At 42.4% G+C, this 17,397-nt stretch overlaps 1 protein-coding gene across 3 annotated transcripts in view; it reads left to right on the top strand.

Annotated features, from left to right (window-relative positions):
* Nucleotides 1-17,397, top strand: part of CDKL5 (cyclin dependent kinase like 5) — a 196,434-nt gene that overhangs the window by 164,506 nt on the left and 14,531 nt on the right. For all 3 annotated transcript variants that reach the window (XM_062183358.1, XM_062183357.1, XM_062183359.1), the window contains 5 exons: nucleotides 2,049-2,200; nucleotides 6,938-7,904; nucleotides 11,789-11,890; nucleotides 12,183-12,288; nucleotides 15,794-15,917. In XM_062183358.1, the coding sequence (XP_062039342.1) occupies nucleotides 2,049-2,200; nucleotides 6,938-7,904; nucleotides 11,789-11,890; nucleotides 12,183-12,288; nucleotides 15,794-15,917 (1,451 nt within the window). The remainder of the gene's footprint in view (nucleotides 1-2,048; nucleotides 2,201-6,937; nucleotides 7,905-11,788; nucleotides 11,891-12,182; nucleotides 12,289-15,793; nucleotides 15,918-17,397) is intronic.

Genomic DNA, 17,397 nt, shown 5'->3' with positions numbered 1-17,397 from the left:
TCTCTCTGCCTCTCCTCTCTGTGTGTAACTCTGACTTTCAAATAAATAAATAAATCTTTTTTAAAAAAAGAACATTTACAGAAATAGAGATGCAGATATAGAAAAATTAAAAAGCGTAAGTAGCTAAAAAACATATAAAATATTCAACTTCACTAGTAAGCAAGGATGTGAATTAAAACTGCTTCCAGTTACCATCTTTTAAAATACCTAATTTAGAACTATTAAAGAGAATGAGAATGCCTGTAACTGCTTAGAGTACCAGGGTATTGGCAGACTTGCCCCATTACGGAAAAGAATATGATCTGAGAGCCTTCTGAGGGGATAATTTGGCAACACATAGAAAAGGATCCTTAAAAATTTGCTTCCCCCGGGTTCTAGTCCCGGTCGGGGCACCGATCCTGTCCCGGTTGCCCCTCTTCCAGGCCAGCTCTCTGCTGTGGCCAGGGAGTGCAGTGGAGGATGGCTCAAGTGCTTGGGCCCTGCACCCGCATGGGAGACCAGGAGAGGCACCTGGCTCCTGCCATTGGATCAGCGCGGTGCGCCGGCCGCAGTGTGGCAGCCGCGGCGGCCATTGGAGGGTGAACCAACGGCAAAGGAAGACCTTTCTCTCTGTCTCTCTCTCTCACTGTCCACTCTGCCTGTCAAATAAATAAATAAATAAAAGGAAGACCTTTCTATCTCTCTCTCTCTCACTGTCCACTCTGCCTGTCAAAAAAAAAAAAAAAAATGCTTCCCTATTAGTTCCATCCTTAGGAGTTTATCCTATGAAAGGGATCATGTCCTCCGCCTTGCGGCGCCGGCACACCGGGTTCTAGTCCCGGTCGGGGCACCGATCCTGTCCCGGTTGCCTCTCTTCCAGGCCAGCTCTCTGCTGTGGCCAGGGAGTGCAGTGGAGGATGGCCCAAGTGCTTGGGCCCTGCACCCCATGGGAGACCAGGAGAAGCACCTGGCTCCTGCCATCGGAACAGCGCGGTGCACCGGCCGCAGCGCGCTACCGCGGCGGCCATTGGAGGGTGAACCAACGGCAAAAGGAAGACCTTTCTCTCTATCTCTCTCTCTCACTATCCACTCTGCCTGTCAAAAAAAAAATTAAAAAAAAAAAAAAAAGAAAGGGATCATGGATATGTGCAAAGGTTTCATGTGTTCAGCACAACGTTAATTATAATAGTGAAAACTGGCTGCCATTCAATATGTTTCCAGTAGTAAAAGGTTGGCTGTGTGCATCATGGTGTATACATGGAGTTATTAAAAAGCATGTTGTAAGGTTATTTGTTGGTGCATTATGCATAATAGTGAATAGTAAATATATAGTTAATAAACAATAAAACAATAGTAAATACGTAATGTACAGTTAAAATAATAGACAACCTTAATATTTGTTATTAGGGAATTGCTAAAAACAAACTAAGCTACATCCATAGAGTTTAAACTCTTTACCAATATGGTGTCTTTACCAATAGATCTCTCTTAAAGACTATGTCTTTGGAAAGAAACTTGAGTGTAGACAACTGTGTATGTGCTGTTATTTGGATAGAATAAAAGGAACAGATCTATATATGTTCATCCTTCCATGGGTATCATACACACTCACATGCACATCTATGGAAGGATGAACATGAAACTGGTAACCTGGGCTGCTCCCAAAGAAGGGAACTGGGAAGCTGGGGGTCAGGAGAAAGATAAATAATGTATATTTTTTCATATGAGTGTATACTTACTAAAATATTTTAAATGGTTGGATTATGCTAAAATGTTTTTGATTAGTAAGTGAAAAGTACAGGATACAAAACTTATGTGTATAATATGAGCCAGAATTTATTATGAAAAGTATGTCTCTATGGTATTCACAAAAGTGCTGGGAAGATATATAGCAAGAAGACTACAATGGTGAGATTATGAGTGATTTAGATAGTCTTCTCCCTATCCCTCACCCAAACTGTGTTTGTTAGAGATCATGTCTTTGTTGCATAAGAAGAAAAAAAGGTTTTTATTTGAACTTACATTTGACTTTCTAATATCCTTTCCCTTCCTAAACTTTATTTCCTTAGAATTTACTGCAGTTGGACCCAGCTGACAGATACTTGACAGAACAGTGTTTGAATCATCCCACATTTCAGACCCAGAGACTTTTGGATCGTTCCCCTTCAAGGTCAGCAAAAAGAAAACCTTACCATGTGGAAAGCAGCACATTGTCTAATAGGTAAATATTCCCTTTTAAGGAAATGCAGATGCAGTGTTGGTCTTACAAGTAGGTGGAAGAGGTGGCTGTTAAAATGATGCAATTATAGAAAAGAAGGAAAGCCCTCTTTATTCAAAAATATCTTCCTTATGCTTATTACATGATTCAGAACCACAATTAAAGAGTTGTGTGGGTCTTAAAGACTTTGTTATCTTTAACAAGTATAGTATGGAAACCTGTGCATTTGCTGGGAAAGAGATAGCATTGGGTTAGCATCTAAGGGGCTTTTCCGCCCTAAGAGCTGAAAGATTCTGTGTGGATGAGACCCAGGAGTGATGGCTAGAAGAAGAATGGGTTAAGAGTAAGGAGAATCCTGGAGGGTGAGTAGGATGCCACACACAGGTGGGTGGGAAGTTACCTAGGATAGTCCTTGCAACTGACAAGTATGTCTGGCCCTATAGAAGGGTCTTGGGTTTTTGTTGCTCTTGTGTTTTAATCATTGAGTTGAGAAATTTTTTCATGAGAATAAGAATGTGGAAATAGTGAAGTCAGTGATTAAAAATGGTGCTTTTAAGTGAAATCTTTACTTAATATATACTAAATTGATCTTCTGTATCTAAAGATAATTGAAAATGAATCTTGATGTGAATGGAATGGGAGAGGGAGCGGGAGATGGGAGGAGTGTGAGTGGGAGGGAAGTTATTCAGGGCGGGGGGGAGCCATTGTAATCCATAAACTGTACTTTGGAAATTTATATTTACTAAATAAAAGTTAAAAATAAAAAATAAAAGTGGTGCTTTTAAAATAATATTTTTCCATATAGTCTTTTGAAAAACTGTTTCTTGTACACAGAGGACTGAACTATACAATGGTTGTCTTTCCAGTCCTGACATTCCTTAATTCAGTTGGCTGCACTTATAGGAGGGTGATACATGATCTCCCTGTCTGCCGTCATCTCCTGAGTAGCTGATCTTAGCATCTGGGGTTGATAGATTATGGGAGTTAGGAAATAATTTCTCTCATCTACTCTCAGAAAAGTAATAGGAAACAATAATTCCTAATATGAAGCTTTTTGAATTTCATTTCCCACACTCCCAAATTTTTCCTTCCTATAGCAATTGTTAATCAGAAATTTGAAAGCTCAAGATCTGGTACTTTTTAGGTTTGGGAGCACATCCGTAAATTGGTGAGAACCATTTACTCGTATCTGCTCTTCTGAACTGTAATGATGTGCTTGTGGTGTAGACTGTTTACTCTTCTTTAAAATGACATTTCAGTTGTTGTTTCCCCTCACATCTTAACGACCATATTAGCTGGGTTTTGTTTATTGTTTCTTTCCATGAGATCTTAGTACATGGAGTCAGGGAATAGTAGTGATCATTTGGTTGCTCCTTTGCATGTGAGACATTCAGGTTATTCCTGTTTTCCCTGAGGTCATTCCCACTTCAAGGACTTTTGTTTCCCTTCCACTTAATTGTCACTTGGCTCTTCTAGATTACAAAGAAAAATTATCCCAATGGGATAAAGCTTAGTAAACCCACGAGAAGTTTTGATTAGTGGTACAATCCGCACTGTGAAAAGGGGCATGTGTATTTGTCTTCCAGTGACTCACATGAGAGAGTTTTGGGGGTTAACCAATGGGGACCTGAGGCTGTCCCTGAGAAACTAGTTAGGATATGTGTGTTGGATAGTTAGGATAGTTGGGGATATGTGTGTTGTTCTTAGGAGGCACATAGGATATGATTTGTATGAGTCATTGAAAAGTTCTTCCAAACCCCCTTTTGACATTATTCAAGAATAGAAATTTATAAGCAAAGAAAAATCTCTGGAAGAGTTCATTTTAGGGTCCTGACACTGTATTAAATATATTAAAGAAAAATCCTGAATGGTTTCTGTAGGAATAACCTTATCCCATTTCACATGTGCTCTGGAGCTTTCTCTCCACACTTGTTTATGGTCAATACTTTCTTCATGGAAGTCCTTCTTGTTAGGGACACTAATTCTCCTTATATCTCAACATAGACTGTAGCTCCCTGGGACTTCCTCTGACCATTTTCTAGATGATTACAGTGCTATATCCATTGGTTGCCACTTACATCCTCCCCTACCTTGGCAATACGCAGACACTCTCACATACCCTGTCTTCTAAGTTGTTTTTTCTATAGCATGAGCAATGGACTCTTTCATTACTTGCCTCCCCCGATCCCTATTCCTTCTGGGTCTCCTGAGGATCTTCTCATCTCGGCCATGGCTTGATGGTACTTCAGCCTGCCCCACACCACCACTCTCATGGGTCCTGCTTCACCAACCTTTCCCATAAAAATATAGCTTTGCTGCACCTTTGACTTTTGCTTTTCAAACTTGTTTTAAACAAACAATTTTAACCACCTGTCTGTCTGTTCATCTGTCTATACTGCCAGCCGTTTAAGTAGGGCTTATATGTGCCATCTTAAATTGTTGGCAGTTTAACACAGATTCTTCACAGTTATGTGTCAATGATATCTATGGAATTTTCAAACCTGTTTTTTATTGTGCTTTGGCAGAACTCCAATTCGAAGGTAATATAATAACCTTTCTACATAGGAATTACGTGCAAAATTCAATGGCTTCTGATTCATCCTGAGACATAAATGTTTAGAATCATGGTTTAGGCTCTTTTGTACCAAAATAATAATAGCAAAAATAAAATTCTCAATGGATATTTCTACCTTAGCTCTGTAACCTCTCTTTGCATGTTGGGAATTGTGTTTTACATTGCTGTAAGTACGTTCTTCCTAAGATCTCGTGGAGGTGACATTTTCAGAAGCACTAGCAGATATCTTGGCTGTTCTCTGTCCTTTTCTGGTCCTCTTTTAAGCTTAGGATATTTCCCATATCTGTGTATTATGTGTCCTCTAGGCCTGAAAGAGAAAGGAGAGGAAATAGGATTCTATGAGCCCAAGGAGAGTTGGAGCTGGGCTGAAAGAACCCCATCCCACGGAAGGTATCCTCTGCAGGGACACAGCTGTGACTTGAGGCAGGGTACTGATGATCAGAAGGAGTGGGGAAGACATCTCCCAGCTTCTTTTTCTTCCATCTTGTCCTTTGATGCCTTACAGTGCCAACACCACCTGGAAGTTGAGAGCCAGAGTCTACAACATTGGCTTCCTGGGATCCAGGACCAGAGAGAGAGGGGTGAAGAACAGATCGGGGGTTGGGCAGATGGAGAATAACCAATGCATGTAGATCGATTTGTGAGAGAGACTGCTATCATTGTTGGGTTTTTGAAAAGTAGCTATTTTAGCTACCAAGCTGATAATTGACAACTCTAATGGTTTAAACCTGATGCCTTTAGGATACGTGGATTGTCCTTTGTTGATCGGGAGATAGATTGTTGACCTCATTTATCACAAAATGAAACTTAACTTTCCTTCCTTTGTAATTTCTTCCTAGGTGTGGGACTTGCCATCTAGTTAGCTCATACTGAAGTAGCCTTATTTAACGCTGTGATTCTTGTGACCTAGCTGGGAGAGATTAGTGAGTGCTTTAGGAGATACACACTGTTTCACAGGCTTAATATAAAATAGTTTTCGACATCCTCATGTAGCTCTGGCAGAGATCACCAGCTGAAAAATTGGATAGGAAAAGAGCCCTTCCATTTGCTGCTTGAGCATGCAGATTCTCCGAGGGAAATTTCATGGATTACCATTCTGTATGAAACCAGAAAGGGATTTTCCTTCCAGTTAGTGTCTAGTGGGAGCAGAATTTTTCCAAATCAAGACATCTTTAGAAAGAGCAATATTTACAGCAAAATTTGTAAGTTAAAAAGGGAATTGTGAATTGTGTAAACCATTATTCATATTTAAACATTCTAACCTGTGCCAAGCTACTATTTGGTCTTTAAATAGTTACAGGAGAACAAACTGACCTTGCTGTAGTGTCAATTTGCGCTTTCAAATAGAGAAAATCATTTTCCTTGGGATTTATATTTTGTATTTTAAAGCTAGAAGGAAATGAAGCTTTGAGTCCTAAAGAAAGCCTCAGTCAGTTTTAGCATAATGAGGTGTGAAATGAAAAAGAGAATGAATTGTGACTTTTGGCAGGAAATTAACACTTTCAGATCCCCTGATGCAGTGTGAGATTCCTGTTTAGTGTATAAGTAGATAATCTGAAGAGCCACATCTTCCAAGTATACATATTGATCATGATGCTTTCTGACAAACCTCACTGGGCGGTTTACATTTCTTCTTAGAGTGTCATCTTCTTTAATAAGTTGCTGGAATTCTCGTTCTTTGACTATTCAGGCTGAAGACATGTATGCACTATGAGTATTGTATTGCTGAAGCAAGCTACAAGGTTTTCAAAAAAGAATGAAGTTCAAAGAACACAGTAACCTTCAAGTGTAAATGTTGTTTTCTGATATTCACGCAGACCAAAGAGTTTATCTATACCTCAGCTCTCTTCTTCTTTGCAAGCGTTCTGTAACAAACACACCAACATAGTGAAAGCATGTTTTACCAGATGATCAGTTAGAAACTGCTTTGACAGTAAGTTAGCCAAATGTGTATGAATGCCAAAACAATTCAGGACCAGTGCTTTGTGACAGAATGACTTGGTCTAAGGAACAGACTTCTTACTGAAGAGTTATTTGTCATTGGTCGGCATGTGTTTGAGAGAATTAATACTTTCAGTCTTTGAAATATGTGTTCTTTTTTCTTTTTTTTAAACATGTGTCTGCTGTTGAGAAAAATTGATACATTTCTTTTGTTTTAAACACAGAAACCAAGCCAGTAAAAGTACTGCTTTACAGTCTCACCACAGATCCAACAGCAAGGACATCCAGAACCTAAGCGTGGTTCTGCCCCGGGCTGATGAAGGCCTCCCTGCCAACGAAAGCTTCCTGAACGGAAACCTCGCTGGAGCTACTCTCAGTCCAATGCACACCAAAAGCTACCAAGCAGGCACTCAGCCTGGGTCTGCCAGCAAAGATCTCACTAACAACAACATACCACACCTTCTCAGCCCAAAAGACGCCAAGTCAAAAACAGAGTTTGACTTTAATATTGACCCAAAGCCTTCAGAAGGCCCAGGCACCAAGTACCTCAAGTCAAGCAGTAGATCTCAACAGAACCGGCACTCATTTATGGAAAGCTCTCAGAGCAAAGCAGGGACACTGCAGCCCAGTGAGAAGCAGAGCCGGCACAGCTATATCGACACCATACCCCAGTCCTCTAGGAGTCCTTCCTATAGAACCAAGGCCAAAAGCCACGGGGCACTGAGTGACTCCAAGTCTGTGAGCAACCTTTCTGAAACCAGGGCCCAGATCTCAGAGTCCAATACCAGTAGATACTTCCCATCCAGCTGCTTGGACTTGAACTCTCCCACCAGCCCAACCCCCACCAGGCACAGTGACACAAGAACTTTGCTCAGCCCTTCAGGGAGAAATAACCGCAGTGAGGGCACTCTAGACTCACGCAGAACCACCACCAGGCATTCCAAAACGATGGAGGAGTTGAAGCTACCCGAACACATGGACAGCAGCCATTCCCATTCACTGTCTGCACCTCATGAATCCTTTTCTTATGGACTGGGCTATACCAGCCCCTTCTCTTCTCAGCAGCGTCCTCATAGACATTCCATGTACGTGACCCGAGATAAAGTCAGAGCCAAAGGCTTGGACGGAAGCTTGAGCATCGGGCAAGGGATGGCAGCCAGAGCCAACAGCTTGCAGCTCTTATCACCCCAGGTACAGCTTAGCACCTTGACGGGATCTGGTGGCTCTTCCTGGGAAGGTGGTGCAAAGGGTGCGAATCAGGCCAATCTGCAAGTTTCCCCATGGCATCCTTGATAGGATGCAGAGAGCAAAGCTCTAGTCTGACTACTCTGTTAAAAAACAGTGGTCCAGTTATTTAAGTCAAATGCTGAGTGCTCAAGAGAGCTTAAAAAGTTTGTTTTTAGTAATCTGCTTCCTTTTTAAAATAGTCCTTTCTGGCATATTTTCTTGAGAATCTATGTTAATTTATTACAGTGTTACTTTTTAGTTTTCTCAAAATCCAGTGTTCCATGGGTATTTTCTCTAATTGCTGCAAACCATATTGCTTAAGTCAAACCTTTTTGCTAATACCTTAGTATCTTAACTGAGTTTAATGAATTTACAAGTTTTAATTTTTCTAGAACTATCGGTAAATTGAACTTCAGGCCAGGCTAAATGTTAATTTTCAGTCTTTTGGATTGTTTTTAAATTTTAAGGCAATAACTCTAGCTTACCGCTTCTTCTGTCTTACCGGTTGTCGGACTCTGGCACTGACAGTGACCTGCTTTGAAGTCCCATTCTTACCCTAGAATGTGTCCTGAGTCATATTTTCATGATTCTGTGCCAAGCGCTGTGCCCAGTGCCAGCACAGCATAAGTGTCTCAGATTTCAGGTATTGCTCTTGCTTCCGTGGTGCTGGGGACTGTAGAGCACCTCTCTGCTTGGTGTTCTCAGGCCCTCAGACAGGTCTGAGACAGGGCCCTTGCCCTTCAGAAACTTCTCTCAGGGAGGATTAACTTATGTATGAAATAATTGTGATCTAACTTGGTATGGCACTGACTATAAATAGGAGTTGGGAATGGGGAGAGGTCACTGGGAGCAGGAGCAGTCAGAAATGGCTGTAGGGGGCACGGAGCCTCATGCTGCAGGCTAAGTTGTATAGGCACGCTCTGGCTGGCCGGCTCGCAGTGAAAATGCGTTCAGGCGTGTCCCGAGCGTGGCACCCTGAGAGGCCTAGCTGAAAAGAAGAGAATGAGGAGGCCCTGTCCTCCCGGAGCGTAGGGGCTGATGGAGGACATTGCCAGCAGTTCAGTTGTCCTGCTGCTGTGAGACCCCGTGGCGGCCGCTGTGACCGTCGGGAAGCAGTTGTGGGAGACTCTCAGAGGAGGTGGCATCTGAACCGAGATTGTTCCAGAGGGTTTACTCAGGGGAGAAAGTGATGATGACATCAGGAAAGAAACTTGAAGGGAGGGCACAAAAGGGCATCGCAGGGAGAAGGAGGATTTTAGGGTTGTGAAATAGCATAGCATGCTTTGGGGATTGCAACGCTTCACCATGTTGGAGTCAAAAATCCAAGATTTGGAGTGGCCTTTATAGTAAGTCAAGCATGAGGTGAGTAGAGTGTGTTGTGGATTAAATGAATGCCAGTAGAAAAACAGAGTGGGTCAGAAGGAGAAACAGTAGGACTTGTGAGTTGGAAGACTGAGTAGAGGAAAGACTTTGAGATCTTTTTCTTAGGCGTTCCTTTCCAGAGTGGAAGAGAGCATTTTGAAGCTACCTCCTTCAAGCCCTTCATTTCACAGATGAGCAAGCTGAGGCTGAGAGTGTTTACCCAGCCAGTTGAGGTTGAAACTGGGCTGTGAGGCAGCTTCCGGGTGCTGCAGCCAGAGCTCCTTTACCCATACCCGCTGACCTGTTGAGGGCGAAGCGACTGTGGGCCCCCAGGCAGAAGTGTGCTCTCAGAGGCTGGGAAGTCCATCCAGCACCAGGTGCGAGAGAGGAGAGGGCAGGAGGTGCACATCTGTGACAGCCATCAGTGGAGTCATGAGTGGGCTCCCCTGAAGAGCCCCGGTAGGGAAGAGCCATCCTCTAGAGCCTAGAGAGATCTCTGGATCCTGGCAGCTGCTCAGAGACAGGAGGCAGAGGTCGCTGCTAGCTAACGCATCCTTGCGTTAAGCATAGTGTAAAGAGAGAGGAAGGAAGGAAGTCTAGCTCTCTGAGAACTCCAGAGAAAGGGTTTTTGTGAGCATGGTGGCAATTACTGTGGGCTAAGCATAGATCCAACCATGAACTGAATCTGAAGTCCAATGAGGAGGTGCAGTGCCGAGCGCTAAGAAAATACACACACGTTGAAAGGTTCAAAAAGGATGGCAAGCTTGGAAATGAACACAAGCCTTGAGTGAATCATAGGAATTGTCTCATGCAAAGTACTGTGGCCAACTTCAAAAGCATAGGGAATCTTTTTTTTTTTTTTTTTTTTTTACAGGCAGAGTTAGACAGTGAGAGAGACAGAGAGAAAGGTCTTCTTTCCGTTGGTTCACCCCCCGAATGGCCCCTATAGCTGGCGCTGCGCCAATCCGAAGCCAGGAGCCAGGTACTTCCTCCTGGTCTCCCATGCGGGTGCAGAGCCCAAGGACTTGGGCCATCCTCCACTGCACTCCCGGGCCACAGCAGAGAGCTGGCCTGGAAGAGGAGCAAGCGGGACAGAATCCGGTGCCCCGACTGGGACTAGAACCCAGGGTGCCGGCACTGCAGGCAGAGAATTAGCCTAGTGAGCCTCGGTGCCGGCGGGGAATCTTATTGAGTTTAGGTTAGTTGTAAACAATTTGTTTTCCTTTAAATAATTTTTTTTTTTATTTGTTTGACAGCCAGAGAGTCAGAGGGAGAGACAGATCTGTCATCTGCTGCTTTAGTCTCCAAATGCCTGCAGTAGCCAGGGCTAGGTCAGGCCAAAGTGAGTAATCAGGAACTCAGTTCCAAGTCTCCCACATGGGTGGCAGGGACTCAAGTAATTGAGCCACTAAGTGGACATTAGCAGGAAGCTGGAATCAGGACTCTGACAGGGGCTATGGGCATCCCAAGTGGCTTCTTAACCACTAGACCAAACGCCACCTCCCAACAGTTTGTTTTCTACTTTACTTTCCTAGAGGCTTTTGTTAACAATACAAGTGGAAAAAGTCAAATGAGATCTTGGCAGAATGAAGCCTGCACTGCATGAACCCCTGCTCAGCATTTGAGGAGTGAGAGGAGAAAGATGGCATGGCATTTTGAATTTTAAATAAAATACTCTGGATATATCACATAGGCTTAAGATAATACTCTGTGTGTCACGTGCAGATACACAACTGCCGCTAACTCCTCCAATGCCTTCTTCCTTAATCTTCTTCTCCAAGGGTGGGAAATGCTCCATTCCCCCACTCAGTGAGCAGCACTGTGGCCCGGATGCTGTTCTTAGGTTGTGACTCACTTTCTCGAGCGAGTTGGGAATGGTAGCGGCGCTACAGATGAGCACTCCTGACTGTGGTTCAGAAAGTACAAAATACATAAATGTTCTTATCCCGGAGAAGATTGAGGGCTTAAGCACATGAACTAGAGTACTTAGGACATTTTCAGACAAAAATTATTAGGAAGACTTATTCTATTCCTTGATGCATTTAAGAAAAATTTGTTTTCAGCCTGATCTGCCTTGTAAGTTCTTCAAAAATACTTTTGTGTCTGCATAGTCTGTTTTGGAGAACCTAGCCTAAAACCCGCTAGAATGATTTTGAATTAACTAATAGAATCTATAATCAGAGTGCTGCTCGAGCCATGACGGTCTAGATAGTAGAAAGATGGTTTTTCTTGTTTTCAATAATTAATTGAACTATTATCAGATCCATTTCTCCCTTGCTTGCCTTAACTTTGATGAGAACTTAGTTTCCATATCGGTGAAATTTGACTTATTTTAAGTTCACTAGATGATTGGCTCTTTCTGGGTCAATTTTTATTTGAGCTAACATTTTTTATTTTTATTTTAGCCACTTTCACCAAATAAAAGCATGATTTTCATGCACAGGAATAGGATGCTTTTCTAAGTTCTCTTAAAATTTCACTTCCAGCCTGGAGAGCAGCTCCCTCCAGAGATGACCGTGGCCAGACCTTCCGTTAAAGAATCCTCCAGAGAAGGCACTGCGTCTTTCCATACTCGGCAGAAGTCTGAGGTCTGAGTTCTTCGGAATTATTACAGTGTCTGTTAAGATGTGTCCACAGAGATTGTTCATTCAACAACATTACAGCCTAGCTTTTAAAATGTATTCATGTCCAGCCTCCCCCCCCCCCCCCAAGTTGCACTGGCTTATAAAGTAAGTTGTTTTTCTCATGGCAGGATCTCAGGGTTTCTTTTTAAAAAGATCTTTGAGTAAATGATAGATTGATTAGGCTCTGTTCTAAGTTTGTAGGCACCATTGTCATGAATCTGTGGTTTAATTTACATAAACGTGTTTCCTTCCTCAGGGTGGAGTGTATCATGACCCACACTCTGATGACGGCACAGCCCCCAAAGAAAATCGACATCTGTACAATGACCCTGTCCCCAGAAGAGTTGGTAGCTTTTACAGAGGTAAGCCTGTTGCCAGCACCCACCAGGGTGCTCCCCCTCCTCCCTCTCTCTTGCCATCCCTGGCCCATGCCCTCTACTACCTCTTCACTGCCCTGACTGACTTCAGATCCACAGCATTCTTGCCCATACAGTGGCCTCCCAACAGTTTTCCCACCTCTGGTCCTCTGAAGCCCTCCTAGCTTCCAGCGTGCTTCCTTGAGTAGCCTCCTAGCTGGCCTCCCTGTCTCCAAGGTCCCCATCAGAGCAGTCACTGGAATGGTCCTTCTGAAACTGTGTTCTCACCATACCACTCATTCATTCTGTTAAGCCTTAGAACATTTATTGTAGTCACCCATGTGCTTGGCATTACTGTAGCCTACAACATGTCAGTGACCAAAACAGCCAAAGATCTCCATTCCCACAGAGCTCACACTCTAGAGGAGAGATTGCCAGTAAACTTAATCATTCTACAGAACAATCAAAGATACCCTAAGCGCTACAGGCAAAATGAATAGAGCACAACAAGCCGTTGTCCCCCGCTGGCCCACACTCAGTACCCTAAGCCCTCACCCATTGAGAGGCCTTTGCTGACTTCCCATTGGCATCAGGACAAAACCTGAATTCCCTAAGATGACATTCTGGACTTTCCATGGTCTGACTCTGATCCTCCTCTCCAGCTGATACCTCTCCTACCTTCCAAGTCTCTCTGGTGCTCTGTCTGTGGAACTCAGACAGGCTGTGCCCTCCTCTGACCTGAAACACACTCTTCCTTTTGCTGGGACAGCTTGTTTCTGTCCGTTTCTTTAAGTTGCTCTCCACTGTTGACTTCATTGCCCATCCCGGACTAAGGGGACCATTTCATTCTCTTTTCTGCCCGTGGTACCTTGTCTATACCTCTTATACAACACTGACCTCATTGTACTGATTCTGTGTCTGCATCTCCCTCTCAAGGTTGTGAGCCTTTCAAACATATGGATTCTCTTCATCTTTTCCTCTTTGGACTCTCATGAACTAGCACACTGCCTGGTGCCATTGCATAAATATGTATTTGATTCGTTCACTGAATGAAAAAATATCAAGTATACTTGCATAGCCCTAAAAATGCACTTTGATATTTAGCAGATGACCAAAAGGGATGCTTTGGAGGTTGTATGAGCTTTAGAGACATTGGTTGAGAAAGGCAGCCCTTTTGAGTAACTGTAATAGTAGACCGCAAAACCCTTGGGAATCCCAGGACCCTAGCAGGAAGTGTACACCAAGCCTACAAGGTAGGAGCAAGGCCCTGGGGTCAGGAGGCTGAGATCTAACAAGCTTTCTAGAGTCACCACAGCCTTCCCTAGCCACTTGTGCCCATATGGCATGACCTTTAGCTATTTCTGTTGTTTTAAGACAGCTGGAAAGGGGCGTGAATTGGGGGGAGGGGTGCAGTGGAGAACCTGGAGAATTGCTTGGTCATTTTCATTAGGAACCTGAGCTGAATAAATGCAGAAGAACTGTGAGTCAGGACTAATGTGCATTAACTGATTAGGCTCTTCTCTTCCCTGCCACCCCCCTGTGGAGGACGCATAAGGCCTTGAATGTGCCTTGTAATGCATTTATCTATTTATTTCTGATACCACGATTACTTTAGAATCTTATGGGACTAAACTTTTAATTTGCATTTAAGATAATTAAAACAAAATGTTGTAATATATATGAGCAAAAACCTTTTCTGCTGTCAGTTTTAAGTTTTAATTCTAAAATGTATTATACCCTTGTTATTTCTATAGATGGCTGGAGAATATACTTTAATATAAAATGCTAATGAGTTGCAAATTAATTAGTCTTGGACCTCTGGAAACACAGTTTTAATTTTGATTGCAAGTGGTTTAAACTGGTTAATATCAGAGAAACAGCTCATTTGTCTACCTCATAATCCACTTCAAGATTTGGCACGTAGAACATTTTAATTTTTAAAAACTCAACAAATAGGGGCCGGCATTGTGGTGCAGTAGGTTAAGTGGCCACCTGCAACACCAGTATCCCATATAAGTGCCAGTTTGAGCCCCGGCTGCTCCACAATCTGATCCAGCTCCCTGCTAATGCACCTGGGAAGGCAGCAGATAATGGCCCAGGTATTTAGATCCCTGTCACCCATGTGATAGATGCAGATGGAGTTCCAGGCTTCTGGGTTTGGCATGGCCCAGCTCTGGCCATTACAGCCATTCGGGGAGTGAACCAGTAGATGGCAGATCTCTCTGTAACTCTGCCCTTCAAATAAATACATAAATAAATATTGTTTAAAAAATCCTCAGAAATAGAAGGAAAAGTTTTAACTAGATGAAACATCCAGAGACATCTGGCATTTCAATGATACCACTAAGTCCTAGAGGAAGATTGAGTGGCATCATTGAAATGACCTGTTTTATGGAATCCTTCCTGTCTTTGTTCCTGCTGATCAAAAGTCAAGTGAATTGGTGTCATTTCTGTTGATATATAGTCTATTAATATAGTCCTGTTCTCTTTATGATGAGATTTGGAATACATTCTGATTTATGACCAAGCTTATAAAGACAGAAAAAGTTAGTGACCACCCACCCGATCCACCCCTTCAAAACAGACAAGTATTTACTTCCATACATTATCACTTTTTTTGTTTTTCATTTTCTTTTTAAAGATTTATTTGAAAGGCAGAGTGACAGAGAGAGGGAGGAAGGGAGAGAAGGAGAAGAGAGATCTTCCATCTGCTGGATCACTTCCATCCATTGGTTCAGTTGGTAACAAAGGTCAGGGCTGGGCCAGGCTGAAACTAGGAACTGGGAATTCAATCTGAATCTCCCATAAGGATGGCAGAGGCCCACGTATTTAGGCCATCTTTGCTGCCTTCTTAGGTGCATCAACGGGGTGTTGGGCTGGATGTGGAGCTGCAGGGACTCAAGCCAGTGTTCTAGTATGGGATGCCGGCATTGCAAGCAGTAGCTTAACCCACTGTGCCACACCTCCCACCTCTCTGTTCAGTTTTGAAGTAAGAATTCAGAGAAATATGTTTTGGGAAAATAATAAGATTTCTTTGTATTTTGTTTAAAAAATATGTGAGTGATGCTGTCTCTCAAACATCAAGACTTAAACCATGGCTTGTACCTTCCAGCTCACATTGTTAAAAATTACTTGAGACTAAGAATAGATTTTGCATGGTTGAGTCTATGGTAAGAAAGCTTTAACTTCAAAAAATGTCAAAAGAGTGGCAGGGGGTGGTGGTGAGGGTAATGATATTCATAGTTTAAAATATGTTCTCCAGTTTATCAGCAGACAGCTCAGGTTTCTATTTTGAATACCTATTGCCTGGTATTAGCTGACCTTTGCGGGTTAATGTGGAAGCAGTGGGGGAGGAGGAATGTTGCCTAGAATGCCCCCGCCCTCAGAAAACACAGAAGTAATAGCAAAAGCAGATTGAGCATTCATACGATGTGTGCTCCAGAAAATGCAGAATAATGTGAGAACTGCTTTGACCAAAATTATACATCAGGGACTAATTTTTTTCTTTTAGTGCCATCACCACGCCCAGACAATTCTTTTCATGAAAATAATGTGTCAACTAGAGTCTCTTCCCTACCATCTGAGAGCAGTTCTGGAACTAACCATTCAAAAAGACAAACAGCATTTGATCCATGGTGAGTATTTTGGTTTCTTTTTACTCTTCTTTTTTCTAATTGTAGATTTAAGAGTTCAAAGAATTTTTATGTAAGCTTTTTTGCTGTTCTTTCTCCTGTTATACCTTCTTTTCTCAAGAAAGATTGTTAGATCAGTAAATATGACTTCTCAATATTTGCGAACTTTTTTCAAGTTCAGCATTCACATTAAATATTGCATAAAATAAAAAAACCTCCCGGATCAATAAATATCTCATAAATTTTCCTTTGCATTTGTCTGTCATGAATGGTGGTTTTTGAGGTCTCCCTTTATTGACGTTGAACCCCATATAGATACTTTTCTTAATGCTTTGTGTGCGTTGTATACGTTGTCTCAGTTCTCACCATTATCTTTTGAAGTAGAGGCTCCTGCTATTCTACAAATGAGGAAACTGAAACTTAGAAAAGTCAAGGAACTTGTTTGGTGTTGCACAGCCTGTAACATGAAGGAGGGAGCCAGGACTCAGACCCAAATGGGTTCTGACTACAAATCTCCTGGCATTTACCTCTGTACCATCTGATTTGCATCAGGGTAAAAAGAAATAAGGGAACAGCTCTTTACACTACCATAAAAGTATAATGGTGGTCAGAGGAATAAATGATGTGGAAACTTATCCTTTTATCTTTTTTTGTCCTAAAGAGAATTACAATGTATATCAAGTTCCATTAGCAGATATGTGTGGGGTGTAAGGACTTTTTTCTACGATAACAGTGTACACTTTTATTCCCAGCTGCTTGAATGAAAAACTACCTATTTAGATATAAGAGGTGTTTATGTACACTTCATAGAACTTCATTAAGTCCTCCACCAAGAGAATAAAATTGGTACATCACCAAATTTAGTCTTAAGACCAGCCTCTTAGTGTCTTTCCCTGCTGTTTGTTGCCAGAAGTAGAGGAACGACTTTGTGTTGGTAACATTTACAGGGTTAGATCAAAGTTTTAGTATTATTGTGCCCTAATGTGAAAATCACTTAATGCTTAAAACAACAATATTGGGGCTGGTGCTCTGTCATGGCGGGTTAAGACTCCACCTGTGGTGCCATCATCCCATATGGGTGCCAGTTTGTATCCCAGCTGCTCCTCTTCCATTCTAGCTCTCTGCTATGGCCTGAGAAAGCAGTAGAATATGGCCCAAATGCTTGGGCCCCTATACCCACGTGAGAGACCTAGAAGTGGCTCCTGGCTTCTGGCTTCACAGATCAGCCCAGCTCTGGCTGTTGTGGCCATTTGGGGAATGAACCAGCGGAGGGAAGACCTGTCTCTGTCTCTCCCTCTCTCTATCTGTAACTCCGCCTCCCAAATAAATAAATAAATCTTTAAAAATAACTTTTCAAAAGCTATAAATATACTTTTTCTACATAAACTTACTTTATATCCATTACCTTCTAAGAAAACATTTATTTAGTTATTTATTTATTCAAAATGTAGAGTTAGATCTTCAATCCACTGGTTCACACCCC

This window comes from Lepus europaeus, chromosome X, assembly GCF_033115175.1.
Source record: "Lepus europaeus isolate LE1 chromosome X, mLepTim1.pri, whole genome shotgun sequence".
In the NCBI taxonomy this organism is placed as follows: domain Eukaryota; kingdom Metazoa; phylum Chordata; class Mammalia; order Lagomorpha; family Leporidae; genus Lepus; species Lepus europaeus.
Note: the sequence above shows the minus strand (reverse complement) of the source record. Positions and strands in the feature narration are given on the sequence as shown.